Below are 22366 nucleotides of genomic sequence, written 5' to 3' on the forward strand. Positions count from 1 at the left end.
TCAAATGCCAGGTAGGCCTAACGAACGTGTGATTTTATATTACGGGGTTTTTCTTTCTCTTTTTTTACTTCCGTGTTTACGTAGCTCTAAAAGGTTTAGGGTCGGCAGGTAAAAAATAGGGTAGGTCGGGTGATCGGTACAGTACAATTTTTTGTTCGGTCTGATACAGTGCCATCCCTTTTGCCCGTTTAAAGAAAATAATTTCTGAGCAATCTGTGAGAAATGGAATGAGACACGCTTTTAATCACATATCTAAGCTAGGCTTCCACTAATCCTTTCTGACATAACGTTCCAGTGGTTGCTATAAACGTTTAAATTCGTATAGATATCACTGTCAGCACAAATAAAAATGCTGACTAGAATTTTTAAAAGGTATGGCCCCGAACTCCCGTCGACGAGTTTTCAGATAGTTTTCAGATCATTACTGGGGTTCCTTGGCAAAGCTTTCTCAGTGTACAAATTCCAGTCGCACTGCAGGTCAGGGACCGAATTAGCCTGAAAGTAGCCACTTCAAATTTACTGTAAGGGTTTTCATTGCTCAGCGTTCACATTCCGTTCATGACGGCCAGGTATCGAATCAGCCAATCCGGCAAAGCCCACTGGTGAAGATCAAAGAAAGGGTAGGCGGGGTAAGCCACAAACAGAAACAACCTGTACCATTTACGCTTGCCAGCAGAAAGTACCCGAGCGGTGGTAAAAACAAGATCATGCACTTTAAAGTTCAACCCTGTTGTAATCCTTGATGGATTTTAGTTTTGTTGCGTTTATCATATACCTCGAGAAACGTTCCTGCGTAACGCTATAGGAAAAGACACCCTCACATTTGTGTAATAATTTGCCGTATAACCTCGGTCGTACGGGCCCTTACACGCTCGGGCCCTTCCACCGTACGACATCGGTCCGCAAAAACAGTGTCAGAGCCGTAAATATTATTAACAAATGAAGTTTCTTCTACTACTCCATAAGTACTGTCTACCAGTTCTGTGTTAAACATACCAATACAGAATGCGTGTGTGTAACGTCAGACTTTATTGTTAAGACTGGATTTTAAGTATGAAGTAGAAATCATTTGTCAACAATAAAACATATTTTACTTAAGCAATGTGTTTGCAAGGTTAATTTACTGTAATTAAGAGTACTTAAGAGAGCAGAAGTAATCTTCTTTTCGAAAATGTTATCACACGTACAATTCTTTTTCTTCTCCAAAAAACTTTTGAAACATCACGTGTTATTCTTGCCAACAAAAAGTATTTCGTAGATAACATGCGATGCCATTATGGACAATGAATTCTACTCCGGACGAGAAATCGGTTGTTAAAAATAACCGAAATTAAATGCATACCTATTATATTGTACACACAGGAGTAGAAATTATTGGGAATGATTCTTGTAGTATAGAACAGGAAGCTATGTTTTACAGACTGAACGAAATACTGAGAAAAAATCCATAATTACAGCGAATTTAGCTTTCAGCAGGTGACTTAGCGACAAGTGTTGGCAGGAAGTAAAAAGGTTGAATCGATTTGGGGGGAGTCATTTGGGGAGTCAATGTTAGACTTGCTCCACGTCTCTAGGCGATATGAATATCAAAACTGTAAATTGAATAAACTTCAGCAGACCGTCGAAACAATATACTCTGGCAGGCTGTTGCGTGGATCGTGGGGTGAACATGAAGGTCAGACAGTATACACTTATTGACTGGCCATGAGGGCAACAGCATACGTCTGTACCCCGAGGGACTGTGAGTCCCCCCAAAAGTCCCCGATTTTATCGATGAGTAACGATCATAAAAGATCGCGTGACATCTCCGCATGAGAAGGATAGTGTTTTTGAAAATTGATGGAGATTATTTTGACTTCGAATATTTCATGAAAGTTGGACCATGGTAAAAATTAGACTAGCCAATTACGTACACTCATATACATAAACACAATATAACTGATGTCTGCATTTCCTTTTCATGTTTTAAATTGACTTAAAGTTGGCTGATTCTTAAACTAGTACTTTTGCAGTTATTTACTCTCACATAATTGGTAAATATGCATAGCTTCTGCATTCTCTTGCGTCACTTCTATACATTGCATATATATGGTCGAGATCTGCAGTGCGCGACAATGTCATCACAAAGTTCCAGAGAATTTCTGTTTGAGAGACTACAGTATCTTCTGTGGGCCTGTGAAAGGTTAGATATAGCCGCAGGAGGGATTGAGTGATGTGAAATTCAGCCATTCAATTACAAAATAAATAGCGTTGTAAATATCGCTGTACTGTGACACAAAGCCAAGTCAAGCCGAGGCATGTTTATTGGTCGCATTGCAATCGTGTAAAGGAAAGAAGGCTGCATTTGGTAGGTATGTGCACAAAGTTGCTGTGTCATGGATGACGGCATGTCTTTGATTCCAAAATGTGACCTTACCCCGCGGCAACCATGCACTGAGCAGGATTGGCTTTACTAAGTATATGTAGATCGCCCTCACCGGATATAAGTCGCCAAATTAGTAGGCGAACCGGTCCAATAAATAAGCCAATTGGAGAAACCTTTTCAAAGCAAGTTTTGACTCAGACATAGTATTTAACAGAAAAAAGTGAAATCGTTTTCATTTTTTGTCCTGGCAATGGCCGATACGCATATTTCGGCGAGGGATTCGGCCCAACACGCAACATCTCTCTGTTCCAAGAGATAAAGGTCCTGGTAAGCTGAATAGGCGTTGTACATATTTTTTCTTTCTTTGATCATTTTGATGACAAGTCGTTCAAAATAGGCAGTTTAAGGTCATGTCAGAAGATGACGACGACGACGACGATGATGATGATGACGACGACGAAGATGATGACGACGACGAAGATGATGACAATGGTGATGATGATTGAACATACATCTCTCACTGCAAAACAAAAGTATGAGTGGGTATTAACTTAAATGGTTGTTGCTCATGTTTGCCGAGAAATTTATTGCCGTGATAGTTTAAGTTGCTATTTCAAATGTTGTGAATGAAATAATTGCATTGCTTGGATAAATCCTTTCCAGGTGCATGCCCATGGACTATGTTTCCCTATGCCAAGTCGTAAATATTCCAGTGATACTACAGTAGTGTTGATATGTAATATTACGTGTCGACCATTGCCTGTATTGCCGGGCCGTCCACAATTCGCAACAACAACAATGGGTAAGTTTCATATGAACAAGGACATAATCTGTCAGATAGAATTTGCTGATTACGACATAAAAGGACAATGTTTGCCTATGAACAGATCTGTTGAGGACAATGTTTATGAGGACACCGGGTACAAATATACATTTACATAATATCTGTATGAGAAGAGAACATTGAAATGAGATAAAGTTTATCATTTTTAAGATGGAAATATTAGAAAACACGATGACATCAATGATGACAGATGCATTGTTACAGTTGATTGGTCAAAATTCACGTATGAAAGTAAATTTTTCTGCGTTCTATGAAGTGATAAATATAGCTAAAGTAATTATTACATTGAAGTTTACCACAAATATTATAAAGTGTATTGTTTTTATGAAATGCAAAGTACGACATCAATTATGATAAATTGTTACCGCACAATACAGGTCCGTCCACATTGTCCCCTCGCACCGATTGGCAATTCAGTACGACGCCATCCGAAGGGTCCAAAGCCACAAATGAAGGTAAAATTTTCTGCGTTTTATGAAGCGATAGATATTTTAAAACTAAATCATATTGACGTTGACCACAAATAAAATAATTTTTATCGTTTTTATGAATTGCAAAGCATGACATCAATAATGATAAATGCATTATTACCGCGCAATACAGGTCCGTCCACATCGTACCCTCGTACCAATGTGCAATTCACTGACCGAAGTACAACGCCAGCCGAAGGGTCAAAAGCCACGACTGAAGGTAAACACGATCTGAACTAATTTGGGATCATTTGATGTTTATATTTTTCATGTTTCTGAAAAGTGTTAGGTGCCCTATAGCTAAATGTTGCAATATTACAAATTACTGATGAAAAACAAGTGTATAACTTAAAAACAGAGGATTGGATGAGCTTACATTTGCAGACTAAACCGACATTAATTCACCATCCAATCATCCAAAATTATTTCCAATCGTGTTGGTAATAATTTCTGCGATCCATGAAGCGATAGATATTGGTAATCTAGTCGTAATGTCGAAGTTGACAACAAATGAGATTAATTTTATCCTTTTTAGATGAAAATTATGATAAATACACTCTTACTGCCTATAGGTCCGTCCACATTGTCCCCTCGCACCGATGGACAAACCATGGACCAGAGTACGACACCAGCCGAAGGGTCAAAAACCACACCTGAAGGTAAAATTTTCTGCGTTTTATATTTAAACTAATTATCATGTTGAAGCTAACCACAAATAAAATAAATTTTACTGTTTTATGACATGCAAAGTAGGACATCAATAATGATAAATGCATTATTACCGCACAATACAGGTCCGTCCACAATATCCTCACGTACCAATGGGCAATTCACTTACAAGAGTACAACGCCAGACAAAGGGTCAAAAGCCACAAATGAAGGTAGTATATTTTGCGTTTATGAAGTAATAAATGCTGGTAATCTAGTCATTATATCGAAGTTGAAGGCAAAGGAGATACATTTTAGGTTTTTTGAGATGGAAATTATTCTTACTGCCTATAGGTCCATCGGCATTGTCCCCTCGCACCGATGGACGAATCACCGACCAGAGTACGGCACCAGCAGAAGGGTCAAAAGCCACGCCTGAGGGTAAAATTTTCTGCTTTCTATGAAGTGATAAATATATTTAAACTAATTATCATATTGAAGTTTACCACAAATAAAATAGATTTTATTGTTTTTTTATGAAGTGCAAAGTATGACATCAATCATAGTAAATGCATTGTTACCACACAATACAGGTCCCTCGCACCAATGGGCATATCCTTCCACAGCTTGACTTTATTTTGACAACATACCACAGAAACTGAAAGAACAAACTTTACAGAGTGCTTTATTCAATACGAACGAACACTAGTAAAACATTAAGCTCTCAGTTGTCGGTTTAATTTAGCTTCACTACACTTCGCTATACTTGTTCTCATTTGCATACAACTTCCCATTTCGCATCTTGAATTAGATGAAATCACGGATTGGAAAGTAACTGAGCTATTAGTGCAAGATGCGAGGTATAATGATATTCAAATATGTAGATTACATTAATGAGCATTGTTTCGGTATTAAAATTCTATGCTAATGACCCTTAATCAATGTGGAATATTCATGTACCTCGGATCTTGCATTGTATATAAAAACTGGACCCGAAGGTATGATTTTTTGCAGTTTATGCAGTGATAAATACTGGTAATTTTAATACTTTTTGAGAGGGTATTAATTTCTGCTTTTCGTATGTAAAATTAATCATCATATCGAAGATTACATACGTACAGTATACAATAACTCTTTTCATTTTCATTTTACAGATTCGGATATGACACCGATAATCATCGGAACTGTATTGTCTGTAGCTGTCATCATCGCCATCTTAACACTGGTAGTTGTCTGGAAGATGTGCTCCATACAATGCCAGTGCAGGTGTAACGCACGTGTAGACACAGAAACCCCATCCAACCCATAACTCTGTAACGCATGTCAACTGCAAATGCCTATTATAGAAGACATCTCTCCATCGATTTCAGTTGATTTGATTCGCGAAATTATGAACTTAGAAACTTTTGTGCGCCAGAGACTTTTCAAGACGATCAAGTTTCTCTAGGACTCGTCATTTAGCTATTGGTCTTTCTTAAAAAAACTTGGCAGTTCTACACGTATACATTTACAAAAAGTTTTGATTTGGACATTTTCCATTGTTTTAGTATTTCATTCCACTTTTTTCTCGTTTAGTATCACGAGATCCACGTTTCTTAGGTTCCATCTTTTGAATCGTCTGCAGTCTAGTAGTCCATTCAGTCAGTCATAATATCTGACTGATTCATGAATGGAAGTGCAGGGAGACATTTTACATACCCTTCAGGATGTTGTGAATTTATCTGGAAACACATATACGAATACCATACATCTATTAAGACAAATTACATGGACAATGATACATACATTTACTGATTCGTCTTATGTATATAACGACTAAAAACTGTATTTTTGCTGCGAAGATTTAAACACATTTTATTTGCATATTGTTAATATTTTACACTTTTAATTCATATTTATACTGTATATAACGAGAGGAAGTATTTTTTCAAAAGTTAAAAATAAGACATGCAATATATAGTCTGGGCATATCGCAATTTAGAAATCTTTTATTGTCCTCGAGAGTATGAATTTGGAAATTAAAAAGCAAACTGCGAAAATTATTTTCGTGCAGAAATAGGGATTTTGAAAGACGTACTTAAGAGTGAAGAAAAAAACATGCGCACTTACGATGTTCCCCTTTCAAACGACGAATCATATTTTGCAAGCAAAATAATTAGGCATATGTGCTGTTAAAGGGACATAAGCTGTAACTTGTGGCAAGTTTTTCAGCATTCTGCTTCTGTATATCAACTACCATGTCTGACCCTAATCCGTTTGTCATGCTGAAATTTGTGTAGTGATCATTGTTTATTGTTTACAAATGAATTCTAGTCCGGACTTGAATACAATTTTCAACAATAACAATGGAGATTATACTCATATAGGTTGTGTTGATATGCTAAATACTTAGCATTAAATTACAGTTTAGGGATTCAATGCAGAAAGTGTAGGGAACCACAAAACAAAAAGTTCTGAAAAAATAGCCAAAAGGTACAGCTTATGGAGCTTGAAACAAATGATTATAAAGACGTGCCAACATTTCTATCTTTGTAAATGTTATGTGAAAGACATGCTTGACATTCAGCCTGTAATCTTACCTTTCCAGGTGACTTGACGATGTCAACTTCTGCATTTTTCTCTAATTGTACAATATTTGGTCTGAAGAAAAGTATCTATAGAAAACGGATGGATTAAATTTTAGCAGCTTTTGTTTCAGGAATTGTTGTATTCGATAAAAATGACGGTGAGATAAATCAGATTAATCTGTCTTCCTAACACCTACAAATAGAAATGATGTAGTGATTGCGTGTTATGTGACAGTTAATATTGACATTACGCAACTGCATAAATATTTATCAATTCGACGAGAAAACATATTAGCACAAATTGTTCTCTTTATTCATAGTCATTGATAACCTCCTTGTTCTTTTTTCTGTTTAAATAAACTGTTTATGTTTTGCAGAACGATTCACTCTGTGAACTTTTTGGTGACAGTACATTATCTTTCTGGCTACGTATATCGACTCGGAAGAACATATCTGGTTGCTAGATTGTCATTATTTACAGCAACTTGAGGAGTCTGAAACTAAGGCTTTTCTGTACCTGATTGGCTGTCCGGAACAATTCAATAAAATCAATAATGAGGGGGTTTCCCACTCTACTGTCTATGGTTTCAGCTGACCAATTAATTGGCTAAAAGTTTCGCCCGAGACGCAGCACATATCAATTAACCTGTATCTTTGGCAAAATGCAGTGTGACTTTAAATCAACACTTGTGCTGAGATTCTGCAAGTGCTTTCCAGAGGGCAGTTTTTTAAAAACAAAACTTGAATACAGAGTAAAAAAAAATTATACTTAGGCCAAATTAATTGTTTCTGGTCCTTGACATTCACCAAAAGTGATGTGGCAACACGGTTTTCTTTCTTTTTTGTTCCCTTCCCCCCCCCCCTTCCTTTTTTTTATTCTTAACTATGCTGGTTTGGCACTACACTGTATTTATGCAACAGATATTGTCTTTTATCACTAGCTGCATAATACTTCCGTTTTCTTTTCACCATTTTAGGCTGCATAATACTTCCGTTTTCTTTTTAGCATTTTTGGACATACAAATAGCGAGATCAAGGATAGTTTACTGTGAGTATGTAACCACCCCCCCCACCCCCCCCACCCCCCCCCCAAAAAGACATGACGCGCAGGCTGAAATGACGCGCACGGTGACCAGAAACGATCTTTTTTGGCCTTATCATGGAGGTGGTAGCGTTGACCTTGTAACCTCCATAAATGTAATAATCTCCATACATGTAACATCAACCATAATTGTAATAAAGTGCACCCATAAATGTAATATCACCCATAAATGTGACAAAAATCAACCACAAATGTAATAAAAACATCAACCACAATTGTAATAAATGGTAACCATAAACGTAATAAACAAATCACCCACAAATGTAATACTTGTCAACCACAAATGTAATAAATCTATTTTATCATTGCAATTGAGGAATTAGCCCTTAGATATTTATATATGTAATAAGGAAAGCAACTCCGCACATTATTCATATCTTAATTGTTGCGTTTAGTGTATTTTGAAAGTGTATTTTACGTTTCCCTGTTTTGTGTACAGAACTGATTGGCCATGGCGAGACACAGCTGTAATGTGAATGTCAGTGCACTTTCTACTCCAGAGTGGAGGAGACTGTATAACACTAAAATCCTTCAACGCCATTTTTCGAAAATTTGCTGTACTTTCTTAATCGGTCGCCTCAAATTCGTCTTCAGTGGATAAATTGTGTGGAATAATCGATAGAGTGTCTGTATTCCTATGTTGTACCACTTGAAGTTTGTTCCTTCCCTGGTGATGCAAGGATGTCTAATTTTGTCTACTGTGTTCAAGGCACAGGCGACCCAAGTATGAGTTTTTCACACTGTTTTCTCTATCATTTTCTCTTCTTTCCTCATGCTCTGAATGATCGGAATAAATAAAATAAATGGTTTATATAACCTAACCTAGCCTCTGTGACTCTTTATTTATTTTACACTCCATTACAAGGACGTATATCTCTCATACACACATGCTGTAATTAATTAGTCAACACAACTAATTATGCTAATCCGTGGAATTATCAGGGATTTTACGGGTTGGTCAACATCGCGAAAGATAGGAATGGTTACTTTTTCATTAACATCACTATCTTTCCGATGTTGACCAACCTCTGATAAGTCCACGGATTAGCATAATTAGTTGTGTTGACTAATTAATTACAGCATGTGTGTATGAGAGATATACGTCCTTGTAATGGAGTGTAAAATAAATAAAGAGTCACAGGTTAGGTTAGGTTAGGTTATATAAACCATTTATTTTATTTATTCCGATCATTCAGAGCATGGAGAAAGAAGAGAAAATGATAGAGAAAACAGTGTGAAAAACTCTGTAATACTTGGGTCGCCTGTGTTCAAGGTAGTGTTCGTGTTGTTTATACTAGATTGAAATATAGATATATGCTCTCGTCAACACGTTTCGTGTCGTAAGTTTCTGCTATAAGGTTGTATATTTCTCTGTTATTTGTTCTGAGTCATCTGTCATAAACTTTGTGTGGTATCACTGGTTGACGAGTTATTTTTGTCGCTTCCTTATTATGTAATTATCAGTGTCTAAAACTGCTCTTCCACTTCCATTATCTAAAGGTTTGACCGGTACTTTGCCGTTTTCTGATTGTGTTCTCAAAGTATTCTATTCTGTGTTTCGGAAAAGAAACCTAGTTTTCTTGAAAGTATGCAATAACATTACACTAGTCTTATTAAAGTTATTATTTACTCAGGGCATTGATAAACAAATAATCAGGAATACAAGTTCAAGTTTCTTATTACATTTATGGTTGAGTTTTATTACATTTATGGTTAATTTGTTTATTACATTTGTGGTTGCGGGTTGTTACATTAATGGTTGACTGTTTTATTACAATTGTGGTTGATATTACATTTGTGGAGATTATTACATTTATGTAGATTACAGACCTCCGCTACAACCTGATGCATAATGCAAGACTCTGTCTCTCAAACAGCACCACCTCGCGAGATTTCATCGCAATCTCGTGAATCAAGCCACTCGCTCAGTCACTGAGTCATGACGTGAAGACATATACAATCATCAAAATTCAAATTTAAACAAAGATATTTACATGTAAATTCGCAAATGACTATATATACACAATACATAAGTTGAAAGCTTCCTAGTAAGCAAGAAGATGGACTGCTGAGGTGTACCACAGCATGTAAATTTTGAAAAAATCCATTGCCATGTCTTGAGAGTTGTCTTCAGTCTACAGATGTTTCTTCGTCAATTTCGGAGAATGCTGAAGATAGTGATGTGGCATTTCCACCGTAAGCAAGAACTATTAACAGGCATTTTCATTGTCAATTATGCCCAGGTCCAGGCGGTGTCAACGAGAATCGCTCACATTTCAGTTTTGACGTAAATATTTACGCTGGTCGAATTTTGAATTGTATTTATTTATATGTCGAACAGAGTAATTTTCCTGTCTAGAATTAAATTGCTGGATGATGCATGCTGACGTTTCTCAATAAGCCACTTCTTGTGTCGTCTCTTGCATCAATTTTCATAGGCGGGTTAAGTCGACCTTGGTTAAAGGCATAGGGTCCCCGTGAGATTATTATATTGACCGTGAAAAAATGCATCGTGTCTGAAGTGAGATTGGTAAATGCTTAATAAATTATTGTTTCCATAGCAATAGTGGTTTCATTGGATGACTACAAATTAACAACTTGTTAGGTGGCGTCAAATTCGTTACATGTTACGAAAGGACCCTGATGTAACTTGGCCGTAAATCAGCACGACAAGCGCATCACAAAATACATGAAAAATTTTCTGAAAAGCAGCAAGTTCACAAAAATTTTACTAGACAGAATGAAGTACCCCCCCCCCCCCGGTCCGCTTGTGTGACATCATGCGGTCTTGCCCTAACTGATTTCTGTCTATTGATTTGTTTTCTAGAATTGTGTACTTTGTATCGTACCTGTAATACAGGTGTGTGTTCTATGATGAAGATCAATTGATTTATGCCGATCATCGAACTCAAAGTATGTTTCTACGTAATTTTGGTCATATGTAAATGCGAAATACCATCGTTTCCGCGCATCTAATCGACTAGTGTATTATCCTATATATGGATGGATATCGCATACTACGGCGATCACCGAGAACGGCGAGGTGTTGCCTCGGTTGGTTGTTTGTTACGGCCGGCTCGCTGACTGTTCGCTCGTTCGGGTCTTCGTTACATAGACTGAACGATCCCTTGTCTATGAAAACTTGTTCCGTCGCTGATGAAAGCTCGGCAGTTGTTAGCGCAGTCTCTTCAAGACTTTCTCTCGTTTTTCCGCCGCATCTCGTTGAGCTGCACGCATCTTCGCAGCCTTTCACATGTTGTGGTTCCACTTGATCTTCTTGTTTAGTCAACAGAGTTGACTCATCAGATGAATTGCCCTCTTTCAACCAACTAAGCAGACTTTCTTGATTCAGTTGCGACACACTTGTACCGATTTTATCTGGGTCGGTCCCTACAATAACATGATGATTCACGTTATCCCTAGTGGTTGTGATGTTGCCTGGCGACACTTCTTCGTCGAAAACGCCGGAAGGCAAGCACGTCGTGGTACGTTCTTCTGGGTAACTACTGTCGACTTTCGGTTTGTCCGGTTCTCGTAATTGTCTTCTTATAATTTCCATGAAAATCAACTGCGCTATGTTCAGGTAGCGCATGAACGCTCCTGTTTTCACTCGCTCGTGTGCCAGGTCGATTTCTGCACCACTAAGTTCTTCTAAACGCTGATATTCTTCGTTCAGTCGCCTGAGAAGACCTTCTAAATCTGCTTCATTTGTCCCAAAATACTCTGGTGATGTCTTTTGAATGTGATAATTCCTAGCGTCCTGTTCTGGGATGCGTCCATGAATGAACATCGAAGACTGCTGTGCTCGAGTTACACTCGCTGTCTCTTCGTCTTCTTTCATTTTCGCTTTGCCCGATACGCTGTCCGAGTGCCCAGTACATTCTGTCACCACTTCGTTCACCGGTTTGTAAGAATGACTTTTGTGTTTAGTTATTCGACACTCGTGGCATATTAAAGAATTGCGGGTGACACAATAAATGCACACTGGTTTACTTCGATGCACAGGGCACAAGATCTGAAGGCGAAGTTCGTCTGATTCCACCGATGTGTCGGAACAGCAATCTTCCGGGTATGAATGTTGACAAGAGGAACCAAGGTTGTTTTTTCTGTTTTTTCGATGCAACCGAGCATATTTGTTGCAAGTAACGTAGTCACGGTGGACACTTTGGCAATCCATTGGCATTTCATGGCACACATTGAATGTTCTTGCAAGTGCAGTGGGGGTCAATAAAGTCTGCTTGTCTTCCATGATAACAAGTGACCCAGGGACACCTGGTCGTGAAGGTATTCATGACTGGTCCCACGTACACCGCTGCCTCCGCCTTCACGATCTCGTCCATTGTCGATTCTGTCTTCGGACGAGTGATACGGACAGCAATAAAGTGCTCTATCATTTGCGCTGTGTGCATTTGAAAGTTTAAGGCTGAGCTTTAGCTTAGGGGAGGTTGTTGATTGAACGTCCGGAACCGACATTTCATGTGTATATGACAGACAGTCCTACGCTTGACTCCAACAACTGACCGGTAGTCGATTTTTACAGCCCTATATACGCATTCACCACGCCCTCTGCGTTTGGAATGTAGGTTGATAATCAATGACATGACATATGACATGGTATGGAGGCGTCAATCTAGTTAATAGCAAATAATGTATTGTAAACATATATTTACGTAGAAAACGTAATCATGGAAGGGTTGTGTTACTGGTTCAAAGGAAAATTGCAAATCACAAAATGATATTAGACAATGGAGGTGAAAATGTTTTAATGTCTGTCTGTCTGTCTGTCTGTATGTATGTATGTATGTATGTATGTATGTATGTTACTTGTACTTACAACAGATATAACCTGTCTTAAACTACATCTGTCGCATTTGTCAAATCATGCTGCCAACTTGAAAACGAATAGTTCAATTATTCTGTTTATTTTACAGTGTGCCCAGTATTGCCCATACGCGAATGTGTATTTGGTGATATTTAATTCCACTTCTTCATTAAAACTCGTACGAACGCTATTTTTCGGCCATGTCATATGAAACTGGACGCATTTGCGCTAGATATGAATATGTATTGTAATTATGTCATAAAGAATATTAACCGTATAACCAACTCGCCCTAGAGACTGACAATTGCTTTCATTTTGTTACGGTGTTTCGTCATCCGTTGCAACTAAAAATAAGTCAGAAAGAAAGATAGAAATGACATGATCCGGCTTTCAATACAGCCTGTTTGTCTACGTGTTTTGACGGAGTTGAGTGGTCCAGCTCGCCGTCACTGTTTCATCGGAATTTCCGCGTCATGTGTATCCATGGTTACAAATAACAACAACATAAAATGGGTATTTACCACCGCTTCTCGGCAACCGTACAATATGTGGACTTTGTTCGCTCACAGCAAAAAGCGTCAGTCTATGAGCATATGGCAAGGCAACTTTAAAAATGAAACACTTTAAAAATATTATATATTTGCAAGTGTTAACAATGTTTGAAACAGAATGGATGAACGTGTTCCAATTAATGGAGCTGTTGAGCCGTAAAGAAACTGATATACAATTCGAATGCTAATAACTGTGAGTACAGTAGTACGGAAATTAATTAAAAAACCCATCTCCTTCCATTCTCTTGCAGCTACTGTCCCTCTGTACGGGGCGAATCATGTTACAGCCATAAACTGTTTGTGCAGACATGACCCCGAGACAAAAGTATGTTCTAATAGTAATAGCTATGGCCATAGGGGTTGTTTACATGTTTACGATAACTGTTATACCTTGCTGGTGCGTTCGTTGGTGACTTTGTCAAAGCTAATCCGGTGATAACCTGGTGACAGCGTGCGCCGTGACAGATTAGTAATTTACCCTTGCTTGCTTTGACGCATTAGACAATCAAATGCATCAGATAATAAACGCAACAGAGTGGCAAAACTTAACTTAAAAATGTAAAAGCACAAATACGTGACACAGCGAAGGAGAAAAATAAATCGTTACAAAACCAGTGCTAACATAAGACCAAGACACCAAAGGTTGACAGTATAAGTCTTTATTGACAATACATATCACAGTCAAACGTATTAAATAAAATAAACGATAGCAAGAAGAAACCTGTGCTGAGACCAAGACATCTCTATCCCCACCGCCATTCCATCCCGGGGAACGGGCATGTAACAACCCCCTATGCTATGACTAGAAAAGCTGATAATGGAGGTGTGCCAAAATCATTAGATAACGCATACTCTATTTGCGTTGTCGCAGTTTGTTGACAGGGTGTGGGGGTGTGACTTTAGCATGAGTAAACCGTGAGTATGTTTTCCTATTGTGACAAAATCGACCTTTTTCGACATGTAAAGTGATTTGCAATGACATGATATGTATGACCCAACCACTTTATCGCAACTTGAAGTTTTTGCGGCGTGAATATCGAGGAGAACTTTTGACAACAAACAAGGATAGCAAATTTGAAGAATGGAACGGCTCTTCTCTCATACAATGATATTTATACCACAGGTCCAAGCATTTATAGTTCATGCAAAACAACAGGAACTTTGCGACGAACTTTGTGGTTTTCATAGCTTGCCATTCAAAGGAGGAGCGTAGTAGCTCTGAAAATGGCCTTGCAAAACGGTAGTTACTTATGTTTGCTATGTACTCATACGTCACGATGATGCAATACTTGATGAAGACTGTATACTTTTAAAAGTGTTTTAATGAATACATATATTTATTCGTCAGATTCATTGAGATTCACTTTACTATTCTAGTAAGACAAAAACATTTACAGCTGGAAAAACACAGAATTGTTTCCTTTTAATAGTATTACAGTAAGACACTTATTGACAATCAATTTTTAAATTGGCATCTAGAATCTGACCAACATTTACATACAATTCTAATAAGAAGTTCAAATAAATATGAACTCTTTATTCAGTTTTTCGATGTGTCAACGGTGGAAAATTTGACTGTTATAAACCTTTGTTGTGTGTAAAGAATTAAAATAAATCAAAAGAGAAAAGAGAATAAAATTATAGGTTGGCATGTGATATGACTACTGAGGCCCTAAATATGGAGGTTGTCCTTGATGCATCGTAAACATGCATCAGAACACATAACCTGGTGAGCTGTTGCAAGAAAACTAACAATTATCCTTAAATAAAGTCACTCTGTAAAGTATATCACGTCGAATAAAACAAGTGAAATAGATTGGAATGCAAGGCAAAGAAGGAATTGTATTGTATTCGTAGGATTCTTGATCGCAGAATAGCTCGAAATGTCTAAATCTAACAAACTGCAAGTTAAAATGAACTTTTGAACTTTGTACACTCTGCTCAACTACCAGAATCGTGTTAAGGGCTGGCGCGAATGATAAAGGTAGGGTATGTATGGCTGTCTGTATATGAAGGCAGGGCACAGGGAGTTGGGATACAAGGGAAATAAATTGAAAACAGGTACACACTCTGAAATGGAAATTTTGAGTTCTAAAACTCTGTGACAATTATTAGCAATAGGCGCCGTATAACGCCGGGAACACACAGACCTGTACGCATGGCTAGATATATACGAGAGAGAGAGAGAGAGAGAGAGAGAGAGAGAGAGAGAGAGAGAGAGAGAGAGAGAGAGAGAGAGCTTTCAAAGAAATCAGTTTTTGGATCCCATTTCTATAAATCCCTATCATCAAGTATGCACGGCATGGTAAGCCCGCTGTACAAGAGCCTGGGTCCATGTAACGGTGCTTATTTATAAAGGGAAAGTTGTATGGGCGCTTGGACCCGTTGAACCTGATGAGGTATATGATCAGTGTTTCGGAACGCGAAGCTTGGCATACATGGTATGCCCAATATTCTGCCGCCGAGCCATAAACTGTACGTCTCTTCCTGTACGGCACTCGTACGTCTACCGGAGTTGTACAATTGTGAGAAAAAATGTCGCAAACAGAATACTTTGTAGTTTAAATACTAAAATTATGCATGAATAAAAATGAATGCCGACAAAAATCATTCAGATGAAAGTTTGTCCAATGCTGTATCATCGATATTGGAAATATACTAATGTATCCAGAAATACGAAGTTTACAAATATGTAAAGAAGTGTAAATTTTGCATTTACTTGAATATGTACGGGTGCCTAGCTTTAAATATTTGATAAAAAAATTATTTGTTGCTTGGTATGCTTTTCGCAAAACTGGTCCAGAAAAAATATGAATGAATGTATGAATGAATGAATGAATGTCAAGCTGAGGAAGTTTTATATAATATGATTTCTAACCATATTTATATGAGCTCCGCCCAGTATCAATGACCGCAGACACATTACACACTTGAGATGCCAGGGAACAAAAATTAAATTTCTTTGATCAGTTTTTCTTTTTCATTTTTAACAACTAATTAATTCGGATAGTTTTCAATCGGATTCGAACCCACAACATACGGCATCAGTCGCCTAGCTGGGAGGCCACAGACCGAACCAGTCGGCTAAATCTCCACTCCCAATAAAGAGTGGTTCAATAGCCGGCTAAGTTGTTACATTTTTCTGACTGAGACCGCTCAACACGTTGTAGAGTTCGTGAAGCACTCACGCACGCATGCTCACTATCATACATCGCACATACACACTTTATCGAAGCGAAGAAACAAATTTCATCGCTTTAACTGGGCGAACGATAACCTCGGGGACAATTCTGTCCACCAGCAGTGTTACCTACCCAGGGTAGAAAATTCGGATAGTTTTCAATCGGATTCGAACCCACAACATACGGCATCAGTCGCCATAATTAAAGATCACCGTTGAAGGGAATTGAGAGAAAATTCCAAAGTATCCAACTATTTCTGTAAATTAGAAACAAAATACACAACAATCATAAATGGCTAGAATCATGTCATGGTCTCCTAGCTAATTTTGTAAAATGGTTTACCCTTAAATTGCTGTTTTGGGAATGTGCAAATTTCTAGTTAATTTGCTTTATATTTCAGTTTGGATAACCATTTTGTGAGATATTTGGCCGATAAAAATGACTCCCGAACCGACTATACAATTTACAAAGAAAACTGAGAGTATATGTATTTTCTTTGTGAATATCGATGTTGGCGACGAATTTCACCTTTGGCCCTAGTCTGGCAGAGACCCTGCGATTCGCGTTCTTCCCTGTTGGAACACGCGCGCGCCCTTCAGAGACGCCTTCGAATGCAGGCCCATCGCGGCGCGCACAAAACAAGGCACAGCGATTGTGGAGAGTCTACTTTGGCCCCTAACTCATCATGTTCAGGCACTTCAGCAATTTTGGATCTGACGCTTCTCGATCCTTTTGGTGGCGCATAAAGCTCCTACACCACATAATAGATCTATTTCATTCAGCAGGGTTCTGCAAAACAATTACTACTAGGCCTATAGGCCTATATAATAAAAAGTTCGCGGGTTGCACGCTGTCGCCCCAGATTTTTCGCCCGCCGTTCTCAAATACCAGATCGCAGAGGGGTGCGGTTTTTTTGCCCCTGCGTTCTCTGTACGTTAAAGAATACGATGGTGCACAAATTAGATGCTAACAAAACATATTTTTCACAAAAATGCGATTTTCCGTAGTCTCGCGAGATCTCAAAATTTCACGGAATGCTTTTAATCGCCTGTGTAACAACTGCAGCCGAATTCTGTTGACGGGACAAATTATCCAGCAAAATGGTATTTTCCGGGGCAGAACTTTTAATACTTTCTTTGGAGATGAGTCATAGAAGTAACATCGCTTATCTTAATAGGTTTATATCATTTTCTATTAGGTGCGTCAATGCCGATTTCTCCGTCCTAGTGGGACGATCGTGTCTTAGGTTGATGGAATAGCATATGTACGTGTCCCCCCCCCCCCCTCGCTCGACACTCACTCCTAATTGGCCTGCGACTTGCGCGGGTAGTTTTCCCTCCTTCGCAACAGCGTGTATGTAAATCGCGCATTGCTGCTTCTGCATCTGTCTAGCCGGGGACCTTGATAGCACGACATGTACGAAAGAACGAAAAGGTACGCCTTCCAAGAAATCAGTTTTTGGATCCCATTCCTATAAATGCCTTTCAAGTATACCTTGTATAAGCCCCACTGTACAAAACCCTGTGTCCCTGTTTATTTATGAAGGGAAAGTTGTATCGACGCTCAGACCCGTTGACCTTATGAGGTTACGATTGCCGCAACGTAGAGCATAGGGAATTCAGGCTCCGATGATGATGATCAGACTGGTGATGATGATGATTAAACATTAAAAATGAAGAAAAATAAAAATATATTTGGACTCAGTAAAGTTGTTATTGTTGTTGTTATTGTTGTAGTTGATAGTATTTGCAGAAAAGAACAAATTATGCACTGCAAAATTCAATACAGCCTTACTGTAGACATGGAGGTAAGCTACCTCCATGCTATACACATGCGCCGCAAAATTCAATACAGCCTTTATTATAGTATACTATACACATGCGCTGCAAAATTCAATACAGCCTAACTTTACTTTTAAAGTTAGGCTGTATTGAATTTTGCAGCGCATGTGTATAGTATACTATAATAAAGGCTGTATTGAATTTTGCAGTGCATGTGTATAGTTTGGCTGTATTGAATTTGTATTGAACCCATACTTTGTTCTTTTCTACAAATACTATCAACAACAACAATAACAACAACAATAACAACTTTACTGAGTCCGATTATATTTTTATTTTTCTTCATTTTTAATGTTTAATCATCATCATCATCATCACCATCTGATCATCATCATCGAAGCCTGAATTCCCTATGCGTAGAGTGGCTACGCGTTCCGTACGCGCACATACAGTCCTCTGGATAGAGGGACTGTGGTAACGTTTCCGATTAAGGTGAAGTACTACGAATTACGTCAAAATTAAGTTGTGGTGTCATTTTCTTGAAACTTTGCACAATTATTCTTTGAAGTTGTGTAAGTGCAAAAATGAAATAAAAAATGGGGGTCACCACGCTTGTTTCCATGGAAACGGACGTTAAAATGGCGTCGTTAGAAACAAATAAAAATGATATAAAATGACTTAAACTAAAGAAAGCAATTATAAAACGCTTAGCGAATGAGTTAATTTTAATAAATACCAAGACTTAAGATTCATATCTATCGAATGTATAGTTTTCATGATGTTTGTGAAGAAATTTTAACATAAGTATCGATTACAAAATGACGATATCGAAATTATATCACTACATAATTTTCGAACTTTCTTCCTGTCGCTTTGAATGGTGTCATTTTGACCAAACTTGGCGAAATAAACTCCTGACATAATACCATTAGTTTAAACTTTTAATAAAAGGGTGTCACCACGCTACTTTTTACAATATCTCCAGGTGAATGGGTAATTTGCGCCATGTAAATGGGAGAGAAATGCTAATTTTTCGCTCATATTGAATAAAAACCAGCTTCCTAGGGGGTCAAAATATGACAAGGTTATAGGTCACATGTATTTCTAAGACACTGGGTCAAAAAATTGGGTAAAAGCGCAATTTCAACAATGACAGGTAATGTTAAATACATGCGGCTACAAAATAACCCATTTGCGGCAGGCTGGAGTTAAATCTGCGCAGAAACGTTCTAAAGCGTGTGCGCGTCCGAATTCGTCGCCCTTTACCTTAAGACTAGACTGGTCCCGTCGCCTGTGGTTTTTCTCGGCAGCAGTGACTGGCTGGCCGTCACATGTCCGTGTGTCACCGCGTTCACCTAACGATCTACGTAACAGCCTGCCACTAATGCGACAGTCTACTGTTATATATAACTGGCTGCTCAAATGTTTGCAGATTTTTTGCCTCTGTGTTCACTGAAAACAATGATCCTAATCTGTCCGAGCTTAGGGACTGGTCAGTTTCTTCGGCCGGGGGGGCGGTGGATTCATGGGGGGTCACCCTGTTTTTGACTTTGGTGATAGGGGGGGTCACCATGTTTTTGAAATGCCCAATAGGGGGGGTCAGTGTGTTTTTGAATTTCGACACAGGCTCATCATTGCCTAAAATGAATCGTGTCAGCCACAAATTTCATCCAGTTGCAATTTTCGGCGCGCCCTTCGGGCGCGTAACTTTAATAATCAGACATATTTTTCAGCACGCCCAACTTTAACATATCAGGCATACATATATCAGAGATATATGTATGTTCAATATTTTCAGCGTGCTCTTCAAGCGCATTACTTTAATATATCAGACATTTTTCAGCACACCCTTCCTGTGCATTACTTTAATATACAAGACATATATCAGAGATATCAGGATGTTTCATATTTTTCTCCGCGCCCTTCGGGCGCCATACTGTAATAAATCAGAGATATATGCCAGAGATATCTTGATGTTTGCTAAGTGAAAGTGTACTATTATGAAATCTGCATTTCATATGAAAAGCATGACAAATTCCTGATACTTTTCTGTTCTCTCTATGAGAATTCAGTATGAGAAAGCAACATGCACAAATATCAATGTTACAAGAAAAGTACATCTCAGACTCTGCACACATCAGATTTGGCTAAAATGCCTCTCTATTGTTCCTCAGGAGATTTAATTGGATGGCTGGCAAGTCTTAACACCCATCAAAGTTTTTGATTTACTGCTTTTTCCTGTTTGATATTAATGATTGACATCCATTTCTGTACAACAGTTCAGGACATCTGGTTAAGCATAGAAAGTGTGAAATACATTCACAGCTCATTCAAAATGTATGTATTCAAACTTTAAGATTGACACTTTGAAATTCCTATCTTACAACTGACATGCCAAACAATTTCATTAAAACACAGAATGACTTAAAATATAATGTAAAATAAACATATATATTTACATATATATATATATATATATATATATATATATATATATATATATATATATATATATATATATATATATATATATATATATATATATATATATATATATATATATATATATATATATATATATATATATATATATATTACAGCATTATATTATTACATATTACAGTTGTCGCGTGCGGGGGGGGGGGTTCATCCTGTTTTCAAAATTTGGAATAGGGGGGGTCACCCTGTTTTCAAAATTTGGAATAGGGGGGGTCAGCCACTTTTTGACGTCGGCAAAAAATAATCCACCGGCGCCCCCCCCCAGGCCGAAGAAACTGACCAGTCCCTTATTATCCATGTTTTGGACAATTATCACAAGTTAATATATGTCCGGACAGTATTAAGAAAGTCATCGCTTCTCTAGACTTGAACAAAACGAGTGGCCCGGACGGTATCTCCGCCTGCATCATTAAACACTGTACCGATGTTCTTGTTGTTCCCCTCCAAATTTTATTCCAAAAATCCATTTGTCTTGGTCAGTTTCCTTCTCAGTTTAAACAGGCCAATGTTATCCCCGTGTTTAAATCTGGTGGTCAATCAGCAGTTGAAAATTACCGCCCAATCTCCTTGTTGCCTCTTTTTGCTAAGATCTTCGAGGCAGTTATTGTTCCTCATATCTATCAACATATTAAACCAAATATTTCCATCGACCAGCAGGGATTTGCTAAAAACAGATCCACTACAACTAACTTAGTGGATTATACAGCTTTTATCTCTGTTTCACTGAACAATAAACAACAGGTAGATTCAATCACAGGGACGCGTTATTTTCCCAGCTGTGTCATGCGCACGCTGCAACCTCTTGCGAATTTGGGTACTAATATTGTACACACACTCGTACTCATAAGAAATCCAAGGTTGGTGTTTTATATAGGAACAGTGGCAAAGCACTTAATCTTGAAAATACTATTTTTATAATCAGACGGAAATATAAATATTCATTAATAATTGATATGTTATTGTGAACAAGCAAACACGGAAAACAAGTGTTGTAAAAGATCGAGTCAAAATGTTCGAAAATGGGTACTCATAGTACCAACATTCGTCATTCGAAAGATAACGCGTCCCTGTGGATTCAATTTACACGGACTTTAGCAAGGCTTTTGACAGTGTCTGTCACACACATCTCCTGTAAAAAGCCGCCAAATTCGGTATATGTGGTAATCTGCACAGTTGGCTGGCTTCTTATCTTCATCTTAGACGACAGAGGGTAGTGTTTGGTAGTTGCTCGTCAAAATGGTACATTGCTTCGTCAGGTGTGCCCCAGGGTTCACTCTTGGGGCCACTACTTTTTGTTATGTTCATTAACGATATTTCACTGTTAGATATTTCTGCAAAGCTTAGCTTGTATGCCGACGATGCCAAGACTCTATCGCACCATCACATCCCTCGCTGACTGTGTCATGTTACAGCAAGATCTTGACAAATTTGCACAATGGTGTAACAACTGGAAACTGTCACCTAATATCAGTAAATGTAAATTTATCAGTTTTACACTTAAGAAAAGAATCATTTCCTCTCTTGATTACTCCATC

The 22366-nt window shown here is 38.1% G+C and overlaps 1 protein-coding gene across 5 annotated transcripts in view; it reads left to right on the forward strand.

Moving 5' to 3' along the window:
- LOC139149045 (mucin-21-like) overlaps positions 1-7065 on the forward strand; it is a 33346-nt gene extending 26281 nt beyond the window's left edge. For 3 of the 5 annotated variants that reach the window (XM_070720553.1, XM_070720557.1, XM_070720556.1), the window contains 6 exons: positions 3587-3664; positions 3813-3899; positions 4252-4338; positions 4474-4560; positions 4682-4768; positions 5482-7065. In XM_070720553.1, coding sequence (XP_070576654.1) covers positions 3587-3664; positions 3813-3899; positions 4252-4338; positions 4474-4560; positions 4682-4768; positions 5482-5636 — 581 coding nt within the window. In that variant the 3' untranslated portion in view covers positions 5637-7065. The remainder of the gene's footprint in view (positions 1-3586; positions 3665-3812; positions 3900-4251; positions 4339-4473; positions 4561-4681; positions 4769-5481) is intronic. The other 2 variants (XM_070720554.1, XM_070720555.1) reach the window with 2 other exon arrangements.
- The last annotated feature ends 15301 nt before the right edge of the window (positions 7066-22366 follow it).

The sequence above is a fragment of the Ptychodera flava genome, chromosome 14, assembly GCF_041260155.1.
Source record: "Ptychodera flava strain L36383 chromosome 14, AS_Pfla_20210202, whole genome shotgun sequence".
NCBI lineage: Eukaryota > Metazoa > Hemichordata > Enteropneusta > Ptychoderidae > Ptychodera > Ptychodera flava.